Source organism: Bolinopsis microptera, chromosome 8, assembly GCF_026151205.1.
Source record: "Bolinopsis microptera isolate Bmic1 chromosome 8, MBARI_Bmic_1.0, whole genome shotgun sequence".
NCBI lineage: Eukaryota > Metazoa > Ctenophora > Tentaculata > Lobata > Bolinopsidae > Bolinopsis > Bolinopsis microptera.
Window position 1 is genome coordinate 11,359,045 of NC_087079.1, and position 27,763 is coordinate 11,386,807.

The window sequence follows — 27,763 nt, forward strand, 5'->3', positions numbered from 1 at the left end:
TCCTAGAATTGTGTTATGGACCGGAAATAGTTTTATGCATGTGTATTCATGTGAAAAAAGTCATATTATATATTATTATGGATTTTTCACAATATAACTGAATAGCACATAATAATTAATAGTAGTATAAAACGCTTTCCTTTGTTATACTTATGGCGGTAGCGGATACCTTATCGGACCTTACCCAGGAAACCTTACTGGCTGGGGCCTAACTTCGAAAGTAAAAGAGATATATAGCGAATTCTGGTTTTTGCAAAATGTTCGTCTTGTAAAAGTAACGTTTCCTCCTCAGGAGGAAAATTAGGGACATTGTAAATTTTGAGTTATCTCAAAATCTCCAGAAAAGTCTCATTTTGGGCTGATCAAAAGTTTGCAACTTTAACTTTGCGGATTTCTGTACTATGATTGGCTGAATTGTGTCACGTGCTAGCTGCTTGAACATTGGAATGTTTCACGCGTGCAATAAACCTTAGCGCGAGGATGAACTCGCTGTGAAGACGCAATCACCTCTATTATAGTAACACGGCCAGCCAGTGCAGTAAGGTTTGCTGGGTTGAGACTAGCTCTGGAAAAGCCATTTTAGGGCCAATGTAAATATTTTTAACGGGAATCTATCCAACAGAATATTTTACAGCCCCTGAATATCCTCAATTATCTGAAATTTCAAAAACAGCCAGCTGGAGGTCAACCATACAATTAACAATTAAGTTTAATTGCAGCCTTCTCAGAAAAGTGTCGGAATGTATTCAGCAAACGAGTTGTGTCTAATTTAAGGTTAAGACTGGATCTGGAAGAGCCATTGTCTTTGTAAATGTAAATGTACTTGTAGGGCCAATTTAAGTATTTCCTACGCGACGGGATTCTGCCGAACAAAAGATCTACGCAGTTGCTGGATATCCTCAGGCTAAGACTGGATCTGGACGAGTCATTTTAGGGCCTATGAAATAATTTCCACCATTATTTTGACAAGCTGAACTTCCTACACTGTTTTGATATCCTTGATTTGCTTGAATCTCAAAAATGGCGAGCTGGAGGCCAGATTGCAGATTCACAGATTTTAATCCGACAATTCAGAGCTATAATTTCAGCTAGTGAATTATGTCCAATTGAAGCTTAAGACTGGACATGGATCTGGACGAGTCATTTTAGTTGCTCTAACCAGAGCCCTCTCGCAATTACAGTTGCAGTAGTGCGCGACGCGACCGCAGTACGCGTATAAACATGGCTATGTGAAGGCTCTGGATAGAGCAATCACGTGACCAAAACAGTTGTTTGCCCGTTTATACTCCTCAGGGAAGCATTTATACCCTAAGTCATGTGAGGGGGAGGGGTGGTGGTGTTCAAAATACATCGAATTATATGTTGGTTAGAAAAAATCTGAAAGTGTAGACTTATTTAGCACGCTCGTATTATACGAACACGTGCCTATTCATGCAGCTGACTGACGCCGAGTAGGGTACTTTGGCCGTTCAAACTTAAGACTTTTAAGAATGAAAGCAGCCGTATTGATCCTCTAAACCTACAACTTTCAAGAGCTTGAATTAGCTGTATTTTTGTTAAAATACAACTTATACTGTTTTACTTCATGATTGGGCCGTAATTCAAAAGCCAATTTGACAAAAAGTGGAGCTCATCGGCTCGTTTTGATTTAACATTACTTATCACTCGGTCATAGGTTGTGCGACCATGTCTTGCGACTAGACAGTAATGCAGGCATATGATTTACTGGGCCGCGCTCAGCCTGTCATTCCGCCAAATCTTTATTATGTTAATGAACATAATAGCCTGGGGTCCTCAGGTAAGCATATGATCCGAATACGAAATATCCTTGTGTTTGGCATGTAGTACTAGTAGCCCTAATTGGGTACTTCGTCATCATAATAACTATGATATATTTATAACATATAACTATAAGCTGTTGATGAACGCTTTGTTTGTGAAATGTTCATGAAATAGATTATTTCCAAAAAGCAGACCCTCTATAATAATTTTGAGGTTCTGCCCAGAATTATAGATTATTTCTGGAAACTTATACTTTTGTTCATGTCAGACCATCAATTACTGGGCCGCGCTCAGCCTGTCATTCCGCCTAATCACTATTTTTATATGTTTATGAACATGATATAATAGCCTGAGGTCCCCAGGTAAACCATTAAGTTTAACAATGGTCAAATACCCTTATATTAGGGGGTGCACGATAAAAATAAACTTGCTCGGATTTTCAAAATTTTTGTACCATTGTTTTTTAGAGACTGTGAGAATTTTCACAGTACCAAATTTGTCAAATTTTTTTGGGATGATCAGTGAGTTTTGCCTACGTGCCATATTTGATGGTGCGCGGCTTTTGGAGCAAAATTAGGTGTAAAACTCGCGTAATTCGACCAAATTCGTTAATTTTTGTCGTATTATTTTATCATATCTTCGGTTCCTGAACATAAATCATGCTGAAAATTTGTCAGAACCTTCCAATCATACTTAACTACTGAACCTAATTTAGTTGTGAGAGATTGGCCTTGATTAAAAGGTCTAGAAATGAAAAAATAGGTATAAATTCGTTGATAACTCAAATTCTGACCATCGAAATTGCTCTTAAACTAATTTAGGTTCAGTAGAACATAAGTGTTTACGTACGCTGACCAAATTTCAACAAAATTGTTGCATGGGAAGTATTATAACTTTTTGAATGTTTCCGAAATAATGTGCTGGCCGAAATAAGAGCTAAAAACCATTCAATGGTCAGCGCGCGCGTCTTACGGTTGATGGCGCACTGCCTACTTGTATCACGTTGTGACCCTCATTGTCTTTTTATTAAAAACTAAGCGTTTCTACGATACAGGGGGAGCCGCGCACTCCACACTCGTGCTTAACGGTTGCATGTAGTGTGTAGCGCGATGTTCACCTAACCATGTGCTTTCGCGCCACTTCGGGCCCGTGAGGCGGGCGCGCGCTACTGCAAGCGCAAGGGCTCTGGATAGAGCAAGCGCGATGCACTACTGGGTCGCGCCGCGCTGCATCAAATAATTCTTTTCGCAGATCGGCGAGATGCACCACTGTGCCTCACCGAGCTGCGAAGGCTTGACATCGTGAATCAAGCTTAACGGGTGATACTCGTAAAATATCTGTTCCATGTATTGGACCGTCGACGAGTCCAACTCGGCGCGCGCGTCTTGGTAGGTTGTAAACCTACAAACTCGTGCGCGGGTCATAGTCAAACAACGTATAGTATGATCATCATCATGTCGACAAACATACTTTTATATTAAAATATACCCTTATATTAGTCGATACACGATTTTGGACTCGAGTGCCACCCTTACCGGCCGCGCTCAGCCTGTCATTCCGCCTAATCTTTATTGTTTATGAACATGATAGCCTGAGGTCCCCAGGTAAGTGCCACCCTTGTAATGCGATCTCGGAAGGCAAACCTCCCCTTCGTAATATGAGCTCAAAAGCGGGAGCTCTGCCTTCAGAGGTACGTAATCGTTTTGAGAATGACTTGGAGCGACCATTTTTTAAGTCAAAATTTTTCTGGAAACTTCTTTTGTTCATATTTCATGGACCTTGGGATTAGGTCTCATGCAGGCGTGTGACATATATAAATACACTTAAAAGCCGCGCCTGCTTGAGACCTAATTCCTGCGTGAGACCTAATTTTTCCGTTCGACCTAGTAGTAGTAATACATCTTGGTGACACTGACAGTTATGAGTAGAGAATATTTTTTTCGGTTTTCTGAATAGAAGTCCGTACCTACATTCGGAACTCACGGAAGGCTGGAAATGTGATTGGTTTCATAGAAATTAAAACGTGACATTTGGCCCGCAGATTTTAAGGAAAAAACGCAAATTTGGTCCTCAGATTTATAAAGGAAAATGCGCGAATTTGGTCCTAAGATTTGAAGGAAAATGTGCAATTTGCCGCGGGGAACTGACAAAATGCGATTTGTCGCGAGGATATGAGAAAATCGTGACTTGTCGCGGCAAACCTGGAATATCGCGATTTGTCGCGGCGAATTGGAAAAATCGCGATTCCGTACATGCCGCGATATCCTTTTGTCCCTGGTCTTGGTAGGTTATAAACCTACAACCCCCGGCTGATTACGTAATACTAATATGTGGACGACCCCTAATATGGTAATTTGAGCAACAACGAAGACAAGAGTTTTTTCAAACACTTAAATTCTCATTAATATTTGGATAAATATTACGGCATTCATTTCACAAAAGCCAAACTCTTTAGTACAGTTGAGTTATTCCTCTTGGTCTGGACAATGTTTTTTCACAATGTTGAACTTAGGTTCGGTTCATTTATTCGTCTTCTAGTTATACTTATATGTTTAACATCGGCGAAAGTCATGTTTGTCTCCGATTTTGATAAATTTGGTCCAAAAAAGTAATAAATACATGTACATTGTACCAGTGCTATTGAAGTTAATTATTTTAAGTGGAAAATGGAAGGTATAAATGTTAGCCTCCATCCTGGGGAAGAGTGGCGCACTTGACCATTCATTTTAGAATTTAGGCGAGCAGAATCAAACCTAGAACCAAACTGAATATACCAAAGTTCAGCAGCGTTATAAAAATCGGCTGTCACAATATCAACACTATTAATGGTTTAAGTTGTATTAAATTAAACTGAATTTACGGTTGCACCAGTTCATGTCGACGGCAGATGAACTGCACATCTACAGCTGCAATTTCCCTAAGAGTAAAACCTAGAAATGAGATTGAATGAAGAATTCTCAGATTCTATGATACCGGTACTGCCGCCGACATGAACTAGTTCGACAGAATTTTCGCATTCAACTAACAAAAATTAATCATCAAAATTTAAATCACAAAATCAACATTAAAATATTACGAATATGAACCCCGCAACTATTCAACAATCGCTCAGGGCACTTCATACAATGTTAAAGATTTTATCCCGAGACTTTAAAATTACGACGATGGAGAAAAAAGTCACCATGTTATGACATCCATATTTAAAGTCTTGGCCCCAAAAGTTTAAATAAAATATTATCATTCCCTCAGTCAGACGAATAAAAGAATAAATGATCCTGCATTACGTGGGATGCATGCTTCTTGTGTGATGATGAAATACAAAACCGAAAGAAAATATTAAGACAAAGTATTCCATAAACTTGACTTCCCAAAAGGTAAATAAAAACCAACGTTAAACGTAAGAAGAGGAAGAACAAATTTCCATTTGTTTTAAACTAGCTTCCAGAAGTTAGAGGAATGTTTACGTAGTCCCGGCTACAGCGGTCACAGCTTTGGGGAACAAACATTTCAGTTGGAACGCTTCTGATACCAGCTCCGCTATGTCATCATCTGTCCAGCGGGATGTGGGTAAACTTTGTAGAAACAACATTATCGCCTGGAAAAAAGTTTCACTTTCACTTTAAGATTATCAACACAAGTTCACTGTATCATTGATTAGAAATATAGATGTTTGAACAATTATATTATTATTATGGCTTAAAACCACTGAGTAGGGCATTTTGTTTTAATACGTCAAATTTAATGCATTCTGTTGATTTTTAATGGTAAAACTGTAAACCCGGCCAACCCTTCACAAACCTGGAAATCAGGGAGAGACTTGATAACTTTAGCCCACTTCGTAAGGAACTTAGCACACACGTACAGATGAAAATGAGAGAAACCGTTCGGCTCCGACTAAAAATGATAAAAATTAGGATTTTGGTATGAACCAAAATATCATGGTGAGAAACAAATCATAAGTTGCAAGACTCTGGAACCCTAATATAATCTAAGCTCTGTTTAACGAGAACAAACCAAGTAAGTATCCCAGAGACGTATTGTACGGCGTAGTGGCATCTCCCTCATCAGAAGATTATTCATCCATCTGAATGAGAACTGAAGGTACTCCACAACATTGCGCTCCAAATGTTCATCCAATACTCCTGAAGGTGGGGTTTCACTTTCACTTTCACTTTCATAACTCCTTCGGGGGGGGGGGGTGGGGGGGGGGGGGGGGGGGGGGGGGGGGGCAATGACTACCAATGGAGACTTTTGGGGACTAATGGGGACTAAAAATCATGGGGACTAGAGGTCAACTCGTTGACGTAATTCACCATTTGTCCCCATAAGTCCCCAGAATTTTTGACAGCTATTTATGGTTTTCAAGTTAGTTTAATAACGATACGATCGAGATGTTCTGTCCAAGATAAGAGTAGGATAAATCTAAATGGGGACTAATGGAGACTTTTGGGGACTAAAAATCATCTAAATGGGGACTAATGGAGACTTTTGGGGACTAAAAATCATCTAAATGGGGACTAATGGAGACTTTTGGGGACTAATGGGGACTGAAAATCATGGGGACTCGGGGTAAAATCGTTGACGTAATTCCCCAAGTCCCCAAAAGTAGTCATTGCCCCCCCCCCCCCCCACTCCTTCACTTAAACTATGAATTAAATGCATTTCTCATCCAAATTTCTTCAGCAAGTATTTTTCAAATCAGGTATTTGAAGCGAGTTTGTATCCCATATCCAAAAAATTTTTAATTTCCTACATTCTCAATTTTTTCGTTTTCTGTGGCCCGCTCGCTTCGCTCGCATAAAAAGTCTTTGTATTCGCGCGGCAGGGACGTAGCCAGGATTTTTCTTTGAGGGGGGCTGTCGGCGAGCGAAGCGATCCGACGCGTCCAATCCAGCTGCGCAGCGAGCAAGCTGTGGCAGGGGTCTGGGGGTGCAGCCCCCAGCGGGGTCCAGGGGCGGAGCCCCTTGGCGGGGGCTAGGGGGGCGCAGCCCCCTGGAAATTTTTTGCGAAACAGGGTGTTTTAGACGACATTTGGCATTAAAGAAATTTGTAGGACAGCAATAAACTGGAATTGAAAAGAATCAAGTACTCACGTAAATTTGGTAACTTCACAACAGCAATCTGTATTCTCCAATCAGAATTTACGACTTACTCAGGCCTCATCGTCTTAAGATTTTTACATTTCCTACGGTCTAGGGGACACTATTGACTATTTATAGAAGTCTTCTAGAATGTTTGCTTGGATTTTATGACAGATATTTACTAATCCACAGTTCAGATCTTTGACTGACTGCAGTCATAAACACAGCCAAGTTACCAGGCGACCATGGGGACTAGGGGGCTTATATTTTTTCTGGGGTTCGATTTTTTCCGGGGGGGCTGCCGCCCCCCTAGCCCCCCCCTGTCTACGTGCCTGTGTGATACACACATTGAAGACGTGATGTGTATATGCTACTGCTTGCCAATACAGATATCGGGTGACACTGTAGACATATCCGGTTTCATAGACTAGATAAGTAGATAGTAAAATGTTAATAAAGTAATAATGACAACTATTTATGTCGTGTACGCGAAAATGCCCCAATAATTAGCATCTGGTTAGTGGTTACTTGATGCACAGATTTTGTAGCTAATAGCAACAAACTTTGGTCTGTGAAACGAAATTTGATAGACTGGATCAGTGGATCCCTGACTGAAGACATTTAAATAACGGTCCAGCAACTTTTAGTCTGCTCTTTCACTTAAATTCCTACTGAAATATTATCGAAAATTCTCAGAGTTGGCTCTCGAATTTCCTAATTTTTATCAAAAATTTCCTACTTTTAAAAATTTCCTACATTCTTAGAATGCGAGAATGCGGGTTTTTGGATATGGGGTTTGTATATTGAAACGCAGAATTATTTCAAAATTCAGAATAACGCACGGCCGCGGCACTTTTACTTCCACCTTAATTTTAACTTAATTATGTCCAAACACAAATCATATCATGTTGATTTACTAATTATACTAATTATATTAATTACCATCCATACGGTTGACGAGTCTCCTCAGATCATGAACTTTCATCTGTATTCCTGGTTGAGCGAATGTGTAGTTGTCATGTAGGTTGTCCAGTAGTTTACTAAGACACCAGTAAGTGTCAGCCTCCGTGTTGGCAAGAGTCTCGTCTGTTAGATGGGAGATATCTGCTGTCTCTACCTCTCCTTCTGAAGATACAGGGGTTCACTTTTACTTTGCGAGTGTAGCAAATAGTCATCTTATAACCTTTCCTAATCTTCAAAAGTTTACATGCTCAACGTTTTAGACACTTGAAAAGAATTCATATTATATCACATTGATCAATACTCACCAACATATTGTCCTAGAAATACGACATAGAAGGGCGTTACCAGATCGTTGATACCCTGAGAGAAGTTAATTATAGAGTGAAAGTGAAAGTGAAAGGCAACATTCTATAAACTATACCGTACCCAGTGAAGTGTTAATTAAATTAAATTATAAATTTTCTCATACACAAACTCTTGCTGTTACTACAATTTGATAGAATATCTGATCACATAGTTTTCCATACAGAAGTGGTCTAAAAATTCAAAAACCAAAGGGGGAAAAAAGTTACCTGAACGTATCCTGACCCTGGGTTCCTATATGCCCAAATGTAGAGTATCCTCTCAAAGGCCTCTTGAACCTTCATATGTTGAAAGAGGGCGATAGCAGGGTTGGTCCGCGGAATATCTATGTGAATCTGAGAAAAGTTATTTTCTATATTTTAAAATTATCACTATCGTTTTTTTGGAATCAATATATTAAAACCGGCCCATTTAATTGTCTGACAGCTTGTACTCTGATCCATCGACCAAAGAACTTGGTGAGGTTTCAATCACCCAAGGTCAATTTGACCAATTCATCGTACAATTCCTTCTCGCCTTCATCAGACCATTCTTTAACTTCCCCTTTCTCATTAATTAGTGGTGCAGACTTGCCCAATCAACAAATCTTTTTGCTAGAGATACAAAATTTCCGGAAATATCTCCAGCACGGAGCCCCGTTAAATTCTGAACACCATTTTCTCCGGTCTTACTTTGAAATGGCTAGGTTTAAACTTTTAACATCTGGCATATCTCATTGTGATAGATAGCTAAAAATTCTCTGCGTATCCCTTATAACTACTGAACTGTGAAGCTCGTTGTCACTACTAATACAATAAGATAGAGTAGAAGCGTTTCAGGAACGAGTAGAGAAAACGTATGAACGTTACGGCACGTTCTTTGTCATTCTATTCAACCGTTCGACACTTTATTATTCAGAGCTCAGAAAATACATTTAACACCTTGTTGAGAACGATATGTGGTAAAGATGAAGCCCATTAATTGTTGTACGAGTATAAAAGATCCTAGTTGGTATTCGAACTTCATTCTAGAAAGTCTCCACTTCAAAGACCCACAAAGAAAGAAGAAGCATGATTGGAGTGGTCCTGTTCGCACTAATAGCAGGGATGTCTCAATGCGACATCAGGTTCACAATGAACTATGAACTTATCTGGAGCGATGTCGGATCTAGCGCTGAACTGAACGGTGCGGTGTGGCGCCCCATTTTTAGCTCTGAGTTCTGTATTCTTGGAGATGTTGCCACTAGAACTTATAAGAAACCCACCGGTCGAACATTTATTCTACACAAGTATAATACAGAAAGTGTCATCAACCCGACCAGCTTCACCGCCGTGTGGAGAAATCTAGGTATGGGATCAGAAGGTAATGTTACGATCTACAAGATGAACGCTCCTGCTGGATACACCTGTCTTGGAGCAGTTGCAATGAACAGCTATTCTGCGAAGCCGGATCCTGAGAAGTTCTGCTGTATAAAGAACAAGTCGGTGGTCCAGGTAGACCCAGAGCTTGTATGGAACGACCAGGGATCTGCTGCTGATTCAGACGTAAGTTTATGGTCTGTCAAAGGTTACAGGACTGAAGGAACTTTCATTGCAGTCCCGGGATATTCCAAACCAGAATCCTCTCCTAGCCTCGTAGGAGGTTAAGTCATCGGAGAAATGAAGAATTAGAGACTAAAGATATGGAACGACACAAGATCAACTAACAACTTATCGTTTTAATTAAGATAGTTTTAGGACTACAAGTCAAACAATCCCATGTTGAATGTTGATTTAAGAACGGTTTTATCATTTCTCTAAAACGTCGCATTACTATTGGGACTATTAATATTAGAATTACATTAATTGTTGGTCTTTAGAACTCAAGGTGTATATATATGAGTGAAATACCTTTGACAACAATTTGTAAAGTACTAAAAGGAAGACAATTCATAAAAAATCATTAATCGACTAGTTAAAACAGCTTAAAGCTACATTAAATAAACTACCTGGTGATAGAGACTGCTGAAGTCAGGGTCGTGTCTAGTTTTGAAGTACTGTGCAACAAAGCGCCAATACTCGCCTCGCTTCCTGTTTAGAGTATCATTGCGCCGCGCTACGTTAGGGGGCAAGTAGCCGCTCAGCATCTGCCAGACTATTGGTCGCTGATAAGAGGGGCACCCGAACCAGGTCCTCTTTTTTAGATTCTCTGAAGAGGGGGGGGTCAAAATACATACCACGTGACACAACAGATGTTCTCAGAGTACAATTACTATTTAACTATAACCAGTAAAACTAATAACAGTAAATGCAAATGACCAAAACGGCACCTTCATAGTTCGTAAGAATATGCGGCTGAGCATCACCTACCCAGATCAGGACAATCTGACTGAAGAATCTCTTCAAATTTAGCCCTGTGTTTGTCCTCCTTGTTCATCGCGGTACTGTGTCGTGACTCCGCCACTCCTTCGCCTGATGACAGATAGAGTTAAAATAAACTCCTGATCTGAGGGTCATGGTTTGAAAACAGAGCTAGCCCACCATCTATAACGTAGGGACGATTACTGAGTACTAACAAATAACTAACTGGTCCAATCTGAAGGAGTAGAAATGCCAGCTGAAGATGAAGCAGTTCTGGGTGGAATATAAATATCACTTGTGGGATATTGGGGCGAACTTAGTTGCCGTGGCAACAGATGGGGGCGGTTCCCCCTTTTCTGGTAGTTTTTAGACACCTTCAGATCGCGGGGTAGGGAAGGGTGGATGTTCATCTTGCTCAAACCCATCCCTGCTGTTTCCACCGGGTTGATGGAGAATTCCAGATCTGTTTGACTGTCATCCAGCCAGGCGTCTTCTGTTTTGTTGTTGAACTCTACAAACTTGTCCTGAAAATATGAGCACAATTTCACGATAGCGATAAGTGGCAAAAACCATAATACATATTTCAGTGTAACCGAGCATTATCCAAGTCTAGAAGCTTTTTCTACTTGTGATCCTAACTAAACGCAATATCTAGTGGTTTTATTTATTTATTTGTTATCTTGGTTAAATGAAAATTTAAAAGTTATTTAAAATGCTCACTTCGTCATCATCCCCCGATTGTCTTGGTTTGCGAGTGTTTTTCTTGAGCATATGATCCGTTTGATTCTCTTGAGAGCTTACACGCTTTATGCTGAAAATACCTTATGGGTAAAAAATGTAATGTGGAAAGAAATTGAGAAGATCCAAAAATGGCGTCGAAGTTTTTGATCACGATCTCAACAATTTGCAGTATTGAAGCTCGTCAAGGAAACTTGAATTTAAAACAACACTGATCAGTAATAATTGTGCGATTAGTTCAACAGCGACAAGTATTTCACTAACTTAGACATCATTTAGAACGCCTCCGAAAGTTCCAGTAAATGGTCTTAGGTAATAGCACAGCTTATTGAAAAGATATGACATAAAAGCTACTAGCTAGTTAAAAGTAACTAAGATGCTTCACAAAGTTAGATTATATGCTTGCCGAAAGAGATTAGTCAGGGCAAAGAAAGTTCCTGAAACTTTGCTCCAATTTCACAAATCCTAGAGTGAAAGGAATTGAAACTCTCATTTGATTCATGTTGGCATATTTGTCAATTTGCAACGATATTTCAGAGATGCAACTTCCCACTTAATCACGTCGAAAATTCTACAAAACTCGAGAAAACTTCATGTGGCCTGGCGTTCGTTATGACGGCACAACGCGCGGCTAGCTATGCGCGCGGGAAACGCAACAAATCTCTTAGAAATTATCCATAGGAGAAGCGTCCCGCCCTACGCATAATACATACTCAATCTCGTGACCATTCAGAAATTGCCACTTGAAGTAAAATCAACAGGACTAATATTACTAAATGGCGAGTGCTTACTGCTTGGGTAATAAAACGTTTAGACTTTAGTGCTTCCTGGAAGCCATGAGTACGGGGCATTATAAACGAAGATAATTAGAAAGTGGGTTAAGGACGTTCAATCTCTCTGATTAAGAAGTCTATTCGCTGAACATGACAAAATTATATCGTCACAAACTATTGGGTTTGTACAGAATCAAAAAGATGATTTTAAAGATGATTGAAAGTATTGCGCCCCAAATTTAAAGACCCATAATATCTGCGTTCAAAGGAGCTAAGCGCAGAAGGAGTATAGCCACAGAAGGGGTAAAAGTTGGTTACATCTGTAAACACACAGTGGTAAAGGTGATGCAACAGCTGCAAATTTGATGTATGTTACATCACAAGGGTTGCATGCACCGTACTATTCAATATAAAATCAATTTGTGCACACGTTCCTCCAGAATGAATCGAGCAGTGGGGCCTGAATTTTTGAATCAATCGTACAAATCTGTGTCATATGTCTATCCTATTAATCAAACTTACTGCAGTAAGAATTATTAATTAATTAATTAATTTACTAGATTTAAATCAATTACCTTCCTGGTTGTTTGACGTCTGAGTGTTTCCAAAACGTCGGTTTATTCGACATCCGGGGTCCTGTGAATATCAGATACACTGTTTAAAATCTATATTTAACAATTATATAGAAATATTAATTCGCTTGAATGCTGTTTTATATTCATATCACAGTTTTATATAAATATCAGGTCACCTTTACCAGTAAAAATATAATTAAGTTTGAATTTATCAACTCCGGAAGGTTTATGTTTGATATAGCTGCATTACCTTTATAACAATGAGGTGATGCTGTTGAGCCTTGTGTACAATTCACTACATGGCTGAAAAAGGGTTGCAAATTTAACCTCATCTTCAAATTAAAACATATGTTCACAAGCATTAAGTATTGTGAATACATCAACATTTCGAGAAAGGAATTTTATCAATTTTGTCAAATTTTAACGAACAAAATGAAACGAAACGAAAAACAATATTTACTACCGCGCTACTATGTGACAAAGATATTGTATAAAATATAACTAAACAACTAAAAATAACAAAAAATATTAAACAAGAAATTGGAGTGATTGTCTTAAAATATAATTTGTTTAAAAAATCATTATCACTAAAACGAATCAAAGGTTAATCAATTTATAGCCTAAAAATAAAAAAAAAACCACATGCAACCCGAAATACTCGCGTAAAACTATACCAATAATCATGCACGCCGCTCGGTTCATTCAGAAAATATCATCTTAACTTAGTACTTTAATAACAAACCCAGTAAGAGCAACAAGTGGTATAAAACAACTGTACTGCCCATCAAAATACGCCGTGTCAAAATAACTAACTCCCTTACTATTCTCCTTCTGGTGTTTATCATGTGTTGTTTCCACAGATTGGATAGAACGGCCTGTTTTCCTGGTCCCAAATAAGCAGTCCCATAGTCCCCCAATGGAAGTGAAAGTGTAGTTACATCCTTTGTGTCCTTCATGATGCCAGTCGTGGTGATGTGGCATCTGAGCGAATGGCAACCAGCGCTGCACTGAATGTGCTAAGTTGAAATAACCACTTACTCCTGAATGTTTCTCTAAACTCTCGCACACTCTGAAAACTCTGGAAACCCAGAACATCTGACCATCTACCGGCACTAGAATCTGAGCGAAGATGTGACCAACTATTGCATTCCCGAAATTATCCAGCCAATGATCCTGATAAGTGGTACGGGAAAGAGGATGTTTTGCCCAGTGGTGAAGAGAGTGGATGTTTTTCCACAGCCATACATTCTTGTGGAGTGCCCTGTGAGACCAATACATTCCGAATGACATTACATAATGATTCAACACAAGCTGAACCATTCTTCTGGGCAGGGAAGAAGAGCAACACGGGGACACCTCCGCGGGGTAAAATCCTGGAATCATAAAATAAACAAACAAATCCAGACAAAACTGACTGGCAAATGTTAAGCGATCCTGAACAGCAATAGCAGCTAGTTGATCCTTATCTCGCCCTACCAAGTCCTTGACATACTTCAACTTGTGCTCTTTCACAGACTGAGTCCGATTCTGAGGGAATGCACAAAACACTGCTTCCAAATAATTGTTATAAACTCTTCTCAGTAAACTGAAACCCCACATAGCAGCTGCTACTTCCAACAAAGACTTACTTCCTTCAACTCTTATCTCGTATATCCAGGCTATCAGAGTAAGGAGAGTCAGTGAGGAGAGCTCTAGTGTAGTAGCTAGAGGGTCGAAACTTAGCATCAGAGAGCTGAAATGCTCTGAGAGTGGCAGGTTTTCAGGAACGTGGGTCACATAAGGATATGGTGGAATTAGAGCTTCTCGCTCCTTCTCTTCTCGCTCCTTCTCTTCTTGCTCCTTCTCTTCTCGCTCCTTCTCTTCTCGCTCCTTCCCTTCCATTCCACCTTCTGTGTAAGCAAGTATAATATGGGTAAGAGTGCACGATATCGATCGAGGTAATAAATCTGTAACTGATTATAATTGTAAGTATATGAATACAGTATTTTTATGGAATACGCGACATATCCATTTCGATTACATTTTTAATATCAATGCAACATTAGTAACAAATAAGTAAAGTCAGATCAATTAAATTTAAGAAATTAAACGAACAAACTGCAAAATGCAAATGCAATTATAGGCATAGTTGATTCACAATCCTTCAGATATATGGAGACAGAAAATAATACAATTTGGATATCTACAATGCTTTTGAGTAAAGGAATGTATTAGTCAAATGATACGTTTAAACTTTTAAATAAAGGATTATAATAAAATGTTTTAAAGTTGATAACACCCATTAGATATAGTGGCTCGGCTGGTTACTTCATTGTTAACTAATTGATCATAACTATCATTATCAATTATTAACGTGATCCATAACATGATCTAAGACTGATATATTATATCACTTGTAGTTTTTGGGGTACCAGTAAAAGAAATTTATTTATGAACCTTGCAAATGCCGAATTCTAGAGATTATTTTCAGATTAAAAGATCATGAACAAAAAATAGCAGCTCTAGAATATGATAAATAGCCATAAAAAAGCAACAGCATAAATAATTACTTTGTCTTAAATAATAAACGACCCATTCAACGAAAATACTGCAAAGTGGAGTCATTTACAAGTTATGAAATTTAAACGATAGTTTAAAATATGATAATGAGTAATTAATGCAGTAAATGTTATTAATAATAGTAATAATATTTATAATATTATATAACATATATTTGAAATCCCTAATCAATATAAAGGATCCATCAAATTGATCAGACTTGCTTTGGCAGCACGTGTCACATATTACACGTGCCACATTTGTCACGTGCCACATTTGTCACGTGTTAAACCTGTTCTGACACGTGATGATAACACGTGCTAAAGAGCGACACTGCAGCGTTAACACTGACAACCCACCACATAACATAACTGCCCACACTCGTTAGGAACTGTTTTGTTAGCACAGAGCGCATCCCTTGAAACACGCTAACATCAGCTTTAGAGACAACATCAGGGATGATATCCGTAACTCCGTCTAGAATGGAGCTGGTAGCAGTGAGAGGAGGCATGGTATCAGGCATGTTTTGTAGAGATAACAGGATGAGACACAGTTGTAGGACGATAAGGGCGGGAGTGATGATCTGGAGAACTACAACACTGCTGTATTGGAAGGTGTATGCTATCTTCTGCTGGATTACTTTGTGATCTATCCTCCCTGCTTCCCGCTTTAGGGTGTAGAGGTATCTCTTTGCAGAGTCCAGGTGAGTTTGAGTGTAGAGTTTGATTGAAAACAAACGAACCAGCATCATCAGTGCAATGAAGCAAATTCGGAGGATGTTGAACGATTTCTCAGAGATTTGTACCTGTTTTTCAATGTGTTCCTGGACCAGAGGCTTACACCAACACAAAGTCACAAGAAGAGGTGCTATCAGGTTGAAATGTACCAAAACTTGGGACATTTTGTCCTTGAAACTATCAGCATAACTTGGCTTCTCCTCATCTTCCTCCTTTACTTCGTTAGCTTTTCGCAGCAGTTGGCTGTTAAGTGCTCCAAATCTAAAACTAGGGAAGGTGAGAAGAGCCCCAATAAACCCTGATAAGACAATCAGAAAACCTTTGAATGCTTTAACTGACGGCATCGACATATCCTGGCCTTTCACTTTGGTGGCATTGCCGAACTTGGAAAACTCCTCAACAAATTCATTGTAGCCTTCATCGATCCCAAAATCAATGGACTTCTTGCTAGCCATAGAGACCATCAAAGCGAATACAATAAAGAGAAAGGTAGAAATAGCACAAAGTGATCTTTCTCCTCCTCCCAGCTGAACGTACACTTTGAACATGTAACAGAGGAACTTAGTACAGAACAGGAGCACGATAAGTGACCAGATATAAGAGAGATGAAGATCAGTTACTGGTGTGTACTCCAGGTAAATGGCCGCTTCTGTGACTGCGTAGATCAGGATACTTGACAGAGACATTAGCACTATCATATCTATCTCTTCGCCGTGTGGTAGCAGCTTGATTTGAGTGTATGATATGATTCGATTGTATCTGGCTTTAAAGTCGCTGTCCTTTGGAATTGTAAAGTCCTCAAGCTGGGTCTTCTTGTCCCCATTCCGTGGTTTTTTCTTCATGTGGTCCTTGTAGGCTTGGGAAAACTCTCCAAGATGTCCCGTACTTGGGGGCACGCAAAACCACACATTGTAGAAGATCAGGAGACCGTAGCTGTAACTGCTGAATATCTTCGTCATAAACAAGCCGATAATAAGAGTGGAGAGGAGTTGGACGCCGAATATCATTGCCATCTTGGGACTTGGGAGTAAGGCTGAAAAGATTGTCTCGAGTTTATAAATCGTGCCCTATTATATTGTTTTCATATTATTATAAGATCATCGTACTTCTCAAATTTGATATTATAGCTAATAGATATATTATAGCAAATGTAAATTCTGGACATATTTTAAAACTATAATTAATAATTTATATTTTATGACGTTTTTAATTTGATAATTCCATTGATCTGTAATTTGATACATGAAACAATAATTTCAATTCAAGAAAGCGACAACATCATTCCATCTTATAACATAAATATAAACATTTCAACAAATTTCACTTCAAACAAGGCTCCACACATTTTAGCACATCCTTCGGAACAAAATCTTTGAGTTCACTTTTAGTACACCATCTAAATGATTCACCTGTAAAGTTCCCACCGTTATATTTACTTTTCATGAAAAAGGTTTTGACCCCCGTACGGTTGGTACGATCCTGATATTTATTACTGTATTTATTCACATGCACACTTATGGGTAATCCACTTGAGACTTGGAGTTTGAGGTTTTGATTAGATGGATGAGATTCCACTGCTGCTACAGCAGCTTCCTCTAATGACTTCTCTGTCTCCACCATTTTGTGAGGAAATGTCCAGCCGTCATCTGATTTTACGATTAAGAAAACTGATGAATATGGTTTAATGAGATGGACCGATTGTTTGTCTTCATTTGACGTTCCTTGGGGTTTTAGTGGAAGGTAATCGTCATTCTGAACAGGGTCCATCAGAGCCTTTTCGTCTGCAGAGGAAAAGTATTGGGGTAAATCATACTTGTTCTTAGGTGGAAACTTCTGTTTCCTTTCTTTGATAATTTCATCCTTTTTACTTTCAGCTGCAAGTTCGAAATCATTGTAGACACTCCGTTCATTTTTGATAGTTGCCTTCATTTGTTGGTATTTAGCTACTAAAGGCTCTACTGCTGGTTGGTACTGTGGAGGCCTCTCTACTATCACCGAGCTTTGGACCTGAGATTTATTTAGAAGTTTGATAATAAATAGATAAATACAGTACTGTCAATGTTAGTAGGTAAAAAAAACAAGAATCGAGCATATTCTTGTACTGAAAATACAGAGCTGTTTGAAATTTTTAAACTATTTTCACAACTACAATTAAATACATTTATTGAGGTATGACCAAAGTAATACGAATGTAATACGAATGTAATGTTAATGGAATGGAACAAATCTCACATGTGAACTCTTCAATTTGCTTCAATTCAAATCAACAACTTAATTCAAATCATCAACTCAATATCATGGACGATTCAATGGAAACATTTTTTGGAAAACTATTGTCGGAATGTGATCAAAAATGCAAAAACTGTACTGCACTCAAATCTCATGTAAAGTTTCTCGAGCGGAAAGTGATCATCCTAGAAGACATTGTTTAAACTTCTCAGACTATAGCAGAGATTAATGGTACGTTGTTACATCAAAGTACCAATCAGTCAATAGATTATCGGGCTGTCCTGGATAGGTGTTCAGATGTTGCAGTTCAGACAGAATTTGAAAACGATCAGATTGAATATGACAGTGAATGTGAGGTGCCTGAATCTTTCATGCTAATCAATAGTGATGGCATCATTGAAGCACCAGATTCTATCATTTCCAACAACACAGAAAATCAAATCAGTGGGAGTACAGGATCTGTCAATCCATGGAGTGGCAAGTATTATGCTGAAATAGATGTAACACCCATATCTAGTGTGGCCTTAAGTGTAAATGACGAAAGCCCTGACATTGTCATACCACCTGTTGAACTCATTGATCAGGCACCGTTTCAAAAATTCTCCTTAGACATCTTCCTGAGAGAATTGGATTTTAGCCACCAGTTTCAAAATAGGAAAACAGCTTACTTTGGGGACTTCCCATATGTGTATAATGGGGGAAGTCACGAGGCGAAGGAGATACCACATCAGTCCTATCTGGCTGCTATCTGTTCATATCTTGATGTGTTACTCCCGGATTATGTTTACAACAGTGCTCTCGTAAACTACTACAGTACTGGGACAGAATGCATGCCTATTCATAGTGATAATGAAGAATGCATCGATGAAAACTCTTATATTGTTACAGTTTCTCTGGGTGCCTCTAGGACGATGCAGTTCACAGAAATTCAAACAGGAAAAGTGGTGTCTGCCCTAGATCTAAAGCATGGGGATGTTTGTATCATGTCTAAAATCCCAGCTTCACTACAGACATGAAATCTGTACTCAACCATCTTGTACAAACAAAAGGATCAGTATCACATTCAGACTGATCAAACCTGTAGCTGTTGTCCAAAGATTAACAAGTACACCAACCAACATGTGCAATGACAATTACCATGACCCATATGAAAACATCTCCAACTCCAGCGGCTATGTACCTTATCAAGAAGACGAGTTTATAGTTCATCCATCAAGGAAAACGAATGGTGCTTATCAGCACCGACCTCTAACCTCACCCTATACATCTCCACCACCCCATCTGCATCAATCAGGGCGGCATGTTAACAGACAACAATTGTTCGAAAAGGAGACACCCAACGATGTGAGCACAGTTTATATCAGCAGCAGCATCTTCAGGCATCTGAATGAAAAACTGTTGAGCTCTTCATCTCAGAAGGCCAAAGTATTTTTCTACCCAGGGGCCAACTCAATCCAAATGTCCCAAAGACTCTTTAGCGACAGTCAGTTCAAAGTTCTCAACAAAGAAAAGGTTAAAAAGGTTGTTTTACTAACTGGTACTAACTGTGTTGATCCAATTGACCTCAACACAATGAACTTCAACAGTGCCACCAATGACATGGAAGAATTTGTTCAAAAATTGTGGGCAGAATTTAATAGTGCAAAAATATATATCTTAAATATTCTGCCTAGAGCTGTCACTAGTAAGAACATTATAGTGCAGGGACTTAATCGATACTTAGAGAATATGTGTTATAAGCATGGGCTCATATACATTAACACAGAACATGAAAATAATCTCTTTACTTTAAATTATAATAGAAAGGACAAGTATTTTGGCAGGGGCCATGACAATGTGCACCTTAATAAGTTAGGAATTGCCAGGCTTGGTAAGCATCTCAAATATGTAACTCACTTGTGTTAAACTTCATTAAAATTCTATAATCCAAGGGTATCAACATGAATAATAACAGGAGTACTGTTTTATCTGGTTTAAAATGTTAGATCAGAACAAATTTCTAATAACTTAACGTTTTTATATCTCTCAAGCTATATTTATCACAAACAGAAGTGAGTTACTATTTTATGCTGTTAAATTTTATGATTTAAACTGCAGTATGATTGCTGATCCGAAATCCAATTTAAATCATATGTATGACATGATTTGAAACTTAGTCTACTTGAGGAGACTGCATGTGGATTTGTTCCCCATTAGCTTTGGTTTAACGTTATTCGTACCTCAATAAACGATAATCTCTCTCTTGGTCTATGTAATATACAGGGTGGCCTGACTAATCTGGCAAAAACTCTCGAACTACAGGAGCTAATATTTCGCGAAAAGCTTGACATAATTGGAATTAATGAGACAAACCTTAAATCTGATATAGACACTAGTACACTTAACTTCCCCTTAAACTTTGATTTTATAAGGTGTGATAGACCTAACGATAGAGGAAGAGGAGGGTGTGGTATATTGATCAACCAAAATGTTAACCACAAATTACTCAATTTAGATATAACCTACTCTGATATTTCTAAAATCGAAGCTATATGGATACAACTCAAGGACGCCAATCTTTACATTTGCTGCTTCTACAGATCACAAAACTTTTGTCATCTAGATACTTTCCTTGATTATATGACTGAATGTATGATGAAACTTCAAGGTAAGAAAGTAATATGGATTGGCGATGTTAATGTTAACCAAAACTCTTTATCTGATCTAGATTATAAAAAGTTAGATATAACAATGAAGCTCTTTGGAATGATACAGACTGTTACAGGAATTACTAGAGTTGCAAACTTAGATGGTAGAATAACGCAGAGCACAATAGATGTTGTAATGACTAACTGTTACTCTAATTTCATAGAGTGTAAAGTACTTGATGATAGAATAGGAGATCACCAAGCTCTCAAATGTGTTCTCGACTTTAAAGTAAATAAAGCTAGTAAATTCCAGAAGGTCCTTATCAGAGACCACTCCTTAAACAATCTAAAAGCCTTAAGCTATTTTCTGGGATCCTGCAGTAACTACAGTAATATTCTAAGCTGTACTAATGTAGACCATGCGCTAGATGGACTTAATCATCACATCCAGGAATCGTATGATAATTACTGTCCACCTAAACAGATTAAATGTAATAGTAACTTTCTTTGTAATCCCTCTAAAGTACTGTTGGCAGAAATACGGAAGAAGAAGATGCTTTTCAGAAAGTATAAAAAGTGTTTAGGACAATTAAACAAATTCAAGTGTAAGTGTATTAATGGAATATGTAACTGCAGAAAAAGTGAGCTACATAAGAAATGCTCTACTTCGTGGGATAACTATCGTCCCCAAAGAAACTATGTGACAAAATTATCCAAAGAAAACAGACGCACAAATATTGTTCAGGACCTTACTGTGAAAAGTGCAAAAAACGATTTGAAAGGTATTTGGAAAACTATCAAACATGCTTCAAACTTACCTGGAAAAATAAGTAGCTCTTCCCCAAGCAACTTAAATGTTAACGGAGTTAACCTGCATTTTGCCACAGTTGGTACAATATTACAAGAATCAATTAAGGAAAAGGATTCAGACGACTTTCTAGAATATATGCCGCCTCCACCAGAGTGTAAACTCTCTGTATTCGAAGAGGTGACTGTTGAACAAGTAAAAGAATATATACTCAGTATACCATCAGATAAATCTATTAACGATATCATGCCTATTAAAGTATATAAGTATATTATTCCCCAAATTATCGATCCAGTAGCTCATATTATAAACCTTAGTATGAAAAGTGGAACAATGCCGTTGGCATGTAAAATTGCATCAGTCACTCCAATTCTTAAAACTGGTGACCCTAATGATCCAAATAACTACCGGCCAATATCCATACTCCCCCTACTTGGAAAATGCATAGAATATTTTGTTAACCAACAGCTCACAGAGTATGTTGAAACAAATAAACTGCTTACCAACAATCAGTATGGATTTAGAAAAGATCATTCCACCACTTTTCTAATGCTTAATCTATTTGATAAAATATTTACGTCTAAGGAATCACAGAAGAAACCTGCAATTGTATTCTTAGATATTAAAAAGGCCTTTGACACAGTAAGCCATAATATTTTATTGAAAAAACTTAAGTATTATGGAGTTGATGGCTTTGTCATAAAGTGGTTCAAAAGCTACCTTGGGGACAGAAAGCAGCACACCAAAATGCGTGGTAATGTAAGCACATCACTCCCTGTTAAAACAGGTGTGCCACAGGGTAGCATATTAGGACCAATTCTATTTAGTTTATTCATAAATGATCTCAGTAGAAATTGCACACAATCTACTGTTTACTTATTTGCAGATGACAGTGCACTATATTTTGATAACATTTCCCGAAGCATATATGAAAATGTAATTAAGGATATGAAAATTGTGTATGAATGGCTTAGAATCAACAAGCTGAGACTAAATGCTGCAAAATCTTCATTCATTGTATTTGATAGATATCCTAATCTGGACACGTTGTCAATCCCTCTGGATTTGGAAAAAGAATGCCTTTTTATAGAAGAAACTAAATCTCAAAAATATTTAGGTCTCATGATAGACAATTTATTGAACTTTCAAGACCATATTGATTATGTGAAATCAAAAATTGCTAAAAGAATAGGGGCATTATATAGGTCGAAAAATCTTCTTCCACTGAAATATAGAAAAATGTTTGTAAATGCTCTTATGCTCCCCCAATTTGACTACCTGGATATAATATGGTCTAGGGCTGCCAAAACCAGACTTAATTCTCTTGATATAGGGTGGCCCATAAGTGACTACCCACACGCAACCTCTTAATAACTCACGTAATTCGTCTCCAAATTGCACCCAAATTTCAGAGATTATAGATATGGGTCAAACTTAGATTTCCTGAAAGTTTCGTAAGCCACGCCCAATTACAGTGGGCGTGGCGTGACACTCCCTCTTTTTCACTATTGTCTTCATAAAATGAGAACGCTTTAAGCTAAGAACTCAAAATTTTTTGCACACATTTGGCTTGATAATTGAAAACTTTTCCAAAAGTTTCAAGTTCATTGGTTAAAATATGGCTGAGTTATGACCATTTTAAAATCCATCGGATATGTGATCCGAGCACTCAGTCAGTGATATTTGCACTCAATTAGTGATCTCGTCACCCAATCTGATCAAGAGTAAGGCGTTAGCGTGTATTAATGAGGTTCATTAGGCTTCGATTGGATACCGATGATGACTTTGCTAGAAAGGGAAACACAAATTTTTAGGATAAAAACCAGATCGTGACCTTTTCAGGAAAAGCCGTTCTCTCCACCACTTCATCCGGTCTAGTAGAGCCCCAGTGAATTGCATTCTGGGAGTTGACATATCCGTTTATATGGCCTTGTCGCTGTACCAGATTTCGTCCTCAAAGTAGGGATCCACATTCTGCTTGGACAGGAATGTGTTGGCGAAATCTATCCTCGATTGGAAATCACGGTCCAAAAGTTTGTGTTTCTTTGTGATTCGGTAGGCCCGGTTAGAAAGGTCTTGCTTTAGGATTCGCTGAATGGTTCTGCTGATGTCTAAGGCAGGAGCTCGTTTCCGGGTGCCAATCTTAGGTGTGTCCATCACGTCACCAACAACCATCGTGATGTTTTCTACAGTCCTCGCAGTTCGTCTTCTGCCGACTCTTCGCCGATCGTGTGCAGAAAACGTAAACTTGATCTTGTGATGAATGTCAAAGCAGCTTTTCCGGCAAGGGGGTGGTCGGTTGAATTTCATCTGAAATTGTCGTTTAATCTGAGGGTAGAACTCCCCATTTTCTTTCTTTAGGTAGACGAACAATCGTTGTTTTGCAGTAAAGGGAGGATAGTGAACCATTTTCGATGATTCAATGGATGGTTCATTCCTTTTTATTGATTGTAAGGAACCTGTGACTAGCAGGGCTAACAAGCCCTGAAATGGTGACACCACCATAAATTCGTGTGATAGCGTTTTAGGTGCAGTCAGCTGTATAGGCCGGCCCATAAGCAGGCTGCAACCAATCAAGCGGTGCATGTGAGCCAAACAGGTCATTAACCAAGTGACGAGATCACTGACTGAGTGCTCGGATCACGTATCCGATGAGTTTTGAAATGATCATAACTCAGCCATATTTTAACCAATGAACTTGAAACTTTGGGAAAGGTTTTCAATTATCAAGCCAAATGTGTGCAAAAAATTTTGAGTTCTTAGCTTAAAGCGTTCTCATTTTATGAAGACAATAGTGAAAAAGAGGGAGTGTCACGCCACGCCCACTGTAATTGGGCGTGGCTTACGAAACTTTCAGGAAATCTAAGTTTGACCCATATCTATAATCTCTGAAATTTGGGTGCAATTTGGAGACGAATTACGTGAGTTATTAAGAGGTTGCGTGTGGGTAGTCACTTATGGGCCACCCTGTATTATACAAGAAAGTAGCAAAAATTGCACTGGATGTTCATTGGCAGGAACCATCAGTAAATGTATATCGAAATATGAAGTGGTTACCCTTACACTTAAGACGACAACTCCATCTATCAACGTATATGTATAAAATTCTTAATGAGGCTGCACCATCATCATTCACCGGTAAATTTTCTTATGTATCCGGAGGATCACGTGATGCTGAGAGGTGCAACCTTTATATTCACAAATCCAGAACACACAAAACCTTTACATATTTAGGTGCAAAATGTTGGAATACAATTCCAGAGAACATAAGGACTATAGAATGTAGTGTAAATTTCTCACAATGTATGAAATCTAAATTTATGTCAGATGTAATTCAAGGAGTCTCATCCTATGAAATAAACAATAGTTTCGACTATTTCAACACTCTAGCTAAGTGACAACTGAAACAATTTTTAAGGTGCTGGAGTTTTTGTCGGGTGAAAAGGCCCCCTGCGTTATATGACCTATTTTCAGAAGTATAGAACTTTAAACATCTCCTTTATTCGTTCCCATTTGTTATCATTGCCATTCTAATGTTGTTCTATACTTCTCTGTGTATAACTGTAAATAATATTACTTACGAAATTCCAAAGTGGGCATCTATGTAATTTTCAACATTAATTGTTACCTTCGTGCCCACAGTTCACTGTTAAATCATATCTTATTTTACCACTCATTAATTTATTACTTATTTTGTTTTACAATTTACATGCTATATCCTTATGTCCCTAGAAGGGTGTTCTGCTAACAGTTTTTGACTGACTTGAATGTCCTGCACAGCAGATTGAAGCTTCTTAAATTATTTTTTATTCTTATTGTATTGCTGTGTAAATTTGATTCTAATTCTAATTCTAATTCTAATGAAGTCACACTGAAATATTTACGATAAGACAAGCAAAATTAAAATTAAAATTCTGTCTGATATCTATAGATATCATATGAAAGTGATACCGACCAGCCATGAGAGTTGTCTTGCACCAAGTATTCGAATAACATCGGTTGCCAAATTGCAACTTCGTCTCATGTCCTAGTTAAAATCATATGTTTATTACTTTTAGTTATTGGTATAAAGATAATAGATTCAATTTTATTGTAATAGTCCGTGTCTGTAGGCAATAAAGGCATTTATATCGAGTTTTTGGAGATACCTAAACTCTAGTTTCTCATACAACTCATATTTTTTAACAAAAGATTGAAATTTCATTATAATATGGTCAAGCCATATGGATGATAATATGTGTATTTCGGAATCGCCAGAAACCTTATTAATCATAATATGATATAAATATAATATCATCATGCATCGATTTTATCAGGTTTAAAAACTGTAGCATGCCATAAGGAAACAGAGAGACAATTTTAACTGCTGACGTAGAAAAACATAATTAATTAATTCTGTACATTCCACGAAACTTGACACAATTTCTTTGCCTTCACCTAAATCCAACATTATATAATTAATGCATCAAGAATAGGAAACTATATTTTGTGAAAATTTGTTTTAAAAGTACATTCCCAGTGTGAGATCAAAACACAATTAGGGTCACAACAGATCTCGAATCATAATAATATAGAGGGCCACTATAATTTGGTCACTGGAACAATTTCAGCAACTTTCTTCTTTAAATCTTGTAAATAAAAGCTTCAAGAACCAGGATTAGCTAGCTTGCAATCCTTGAGAGCTTGGTTAAATCCACTGCAGAGGGAAATGTCGTAGTTGTTCTGTGCACACTGTATAAAATCTTGTAGTTGAACTCCACAGGGTCCACCTTGTCCACCTGTACAAGTAGAGTTATATTTACACAGTATCATATACAAAACAGTACATATACAAATATGGTCAAATTTCCCAACAACCTTAAATAATTGATTAAAATAACGACTTTATTTTCATGATATGCGGTTCATGTTGAAGTATCAAACCTTGTTGTTGAGGTTGAGATTGGTATGGCTGCTGGTAGGGTTGCTGGTACGGTTGCTGGTATGGTTGCTGAGGCTCTGAAAAGTTTCAGGTCAGTTCTGGAGCTGAATAAATATAATAGAGACTCACTAGTCACTATGCTACTACTGAACTATGCTACCAAATTACCAAATTATAGATGCAACTTATGATTTAAGCCTAAGCAAATTCCTGGAATTATTACCAGAGCAATCATACTATACTGTTTATGCAATGAAATGTTAGTGGAACCTTGAGCCTGAGGAGCAGGGGCAGGTTCCTCGTCCTTTCCGCCAGATACCATGCCCATAATGGCATTAGCAGCAAGATGTCCCCCAGCCACTCCAGCAGCAGTTGTTGCAATTTGTCTCATCATTCTGGGAGAGATTAGGTGTTACGTATTCAACAATTGCTCAGTCTTCAGATGCCAGAACAGAGCATTATTTTTTCATTCAAGGATCAATGAAATCTCATAAAATAAAGGAAGCAATCCTAAAAGCTGCTGTATAAACATAATTACTATTTATTGTAGAATGTAATTTCCCTGCCTTACTATGCATTTGAATTGTACAGTGGTTACTGTACACGGAGGAGAACTAATAAATTAAGTTCACTTACCCGCCTCCACCTCCACCTGCTGCAGGGGCTGCAGCAGGGGCTGCAACGGCAGAAGGTGCTGGAGCAGGAGCAGGAGCAGCTCGTTGCGGAGGGGGAGCTGCTCGCACAGGGGCCTGATGTAAAGAATATTATGAAAAGACATTTTGTAATTTAAGCTAATTAGCCAATCATGTTTATGTTGAATGATCAGACAGGTATTCTGTATTCATGTAAACATAATATCAAAAAAGAACAGCTAGCAAGCAAGCAAAGCCAACAAAACATGATTGAGTTTTAGACGGGGGCTTGTGTAGAAAGTGGCAAACTAATAAATTGTCTCTATTTAGATAAAGATGGATAATATCCTAAACTTTTCGCATAATATGCATTATCGGACACAATCAACGAACTCACAGGTGCTGCTCGAGGAGGTGATCTGGAAACAGGTGACGCAGATCGTCGAGAACCAAATCCACTTCTTCGAGGCATGGTAGATAAATCTATGTATAGAGGTTTGTAGTTAGGCTTGATGTAACTTTTATCTACTAAGAGACTTGTATAATTGTACAGGGTGGCCCACAAGTCAGTGTGCAAACGTTTGGGCATATATTTCTCAGTCATGGAGTGTCAAATTGAGATAATTATTTCTGTTATGACTTGATATCATCACTGGTTTGATAAATCCGTCAAATAGA

The 27,763-nt window shown here is 38.2% G+C and overlaps 5 protein-coding genes across 5 annotated transcripts in view; 1 reads left to right on the plus strand and 4 right to left on the minus strand.

The window, feature by feature from the left end:
- Positions 1–4,159: 4,159 nt before the first annotated feature.
- Positions 4,160–27,763, minus strand: part of LOC134819662 (TBC1 domain family member 22B-like) — an 82,849-nt gene continuing 59,245 nt past the window's right edge. Inside the window, exons 2-13 of the mRNA XM_063829732.1 lie at positions 12,844–12,896; positions 12,594–12,654; positions 11,228–11,318; positions 10,734–11,031; positions 10,517–10,618; positions 10,156–10,355; positions 8,399–8,524; positions 8,132–8,186; positions 7,806–7,988; positions 5,797–5,924; positions 5,581–5,676; positions 4,160–5,377 (exon numbers count right to left, since the gene is read on the minus strand). Coding sequence (XP_063685802.1) covers positions 5,243–5,377; positions 5,581–5,676; positions 5,797–5,924; positions 7,806–7,988; positions 8,132–8,186; positions 8,399–8,524; positions 10,156–10,355; positions 10,517–10,618; positions 10,734–11,031; positions 11,228–11,318; positions 12,594–12,646 — 1,467 coding nt within the window. The 5' untranslated portion in view covers positions 12,647–12,654; positions 12,844–12,896 and the 3' untranslated portion in view covers positions 4,160–5,242. The remainder of the gene's footprint in view (positions 5,378–5,580; positions 5,677–5,796; positions 5,925–7,805; positions 7,989–8,131; positions 8,187–8,398; positions 8,525–10,155; positions 10,356–10,516; positions 10,619–10,733; positions 11,032–11,227; positions 11,319–12,593; positions 12,655–12,843; positions 12,897–27,763) is intronic.
- On the minus strand, positions 14,909–16,906 carry LOC134819663 (transmembrane protein 161B-like). The gene has a single exon (XM_063829734.1). The coding sequence runs from the start codon at positions 16,879–16,881 to the stop codon at positions 15,418–15,420; it is 1,464 nt and encodes a 487-aa protein (XP_063685804.1). The 5' UTR covers positions 16,882–16,906; the 3' UTR covers positions 14,909–15,417.
- On the minus strand, positions 17,189–19,480 carry LOC134820145 (large ribosomal subunit protein mL46-like). The gene is made up of 2 exons (XM_063830367.1): positions 19,439–19,480; positions 17,189–17,875 (listed from the first exon to the last, which is right to left on the minus strand). The coding sequence occupies exons 1-2, from the start codon at positions 19,478–19,480 to the stop codon at positions 17,189–17,191; spliced, it is 729 nt and encodes a 242-aa protein (XP_063686437.1).
- The window catches only part of LOC134819668 (zinc finger protein 429-like), a 290,343-nt gene continuing 280,574 nt past the window's right edge, over positions 17,995–27,763 (plus strand). Inside the window, exon 1 of the mRNA XM_063829740.1 lies at positions 17,995–18,037. The gene's annotated coding sequence lies outside the window, so the exon portion shown is untranslated. The remainder of the gene's footprint in view (positions 18,038–27,763) is intronic.
- The window catches only part of LOC134819674 (coiled-coil-helix-coiled-coil-helix domain-containing protein 2-like), a 61,123-nt gene continuing 59,256 nt past the window's right edge, over positions 25,897–27,763 (minus strand). Inside the window, exons 2-6 of the mRNA XM_063829751.1 lie at positions 27,483–27,566; positions 27,090–27,202; positions 26,724–26,848; positions 26,456–26,530; positions 25,897–26,310 (exon numbers count right to left, since the gene is read on the minus strand). Of these exons, the coding sequence (XP_063685821.1) occupies positions 26,177–26,310; positions 26,456–26,530; positions 26,724–26,848; positions 27,090–27,202; positions 27,483–27,557 (522 nt within the window). The 5' untranslated portion in view covers positions 27,558–27,566 and the 3' untranslated portion in view covers positions 25,897–26,176. The remainder of the gene's footprint in view (positions 26,311–26,455; positions 26,531–26,723; positions 26,849–27,089; positions 27,203–27,482; positions 27,567–27,763) is intronic.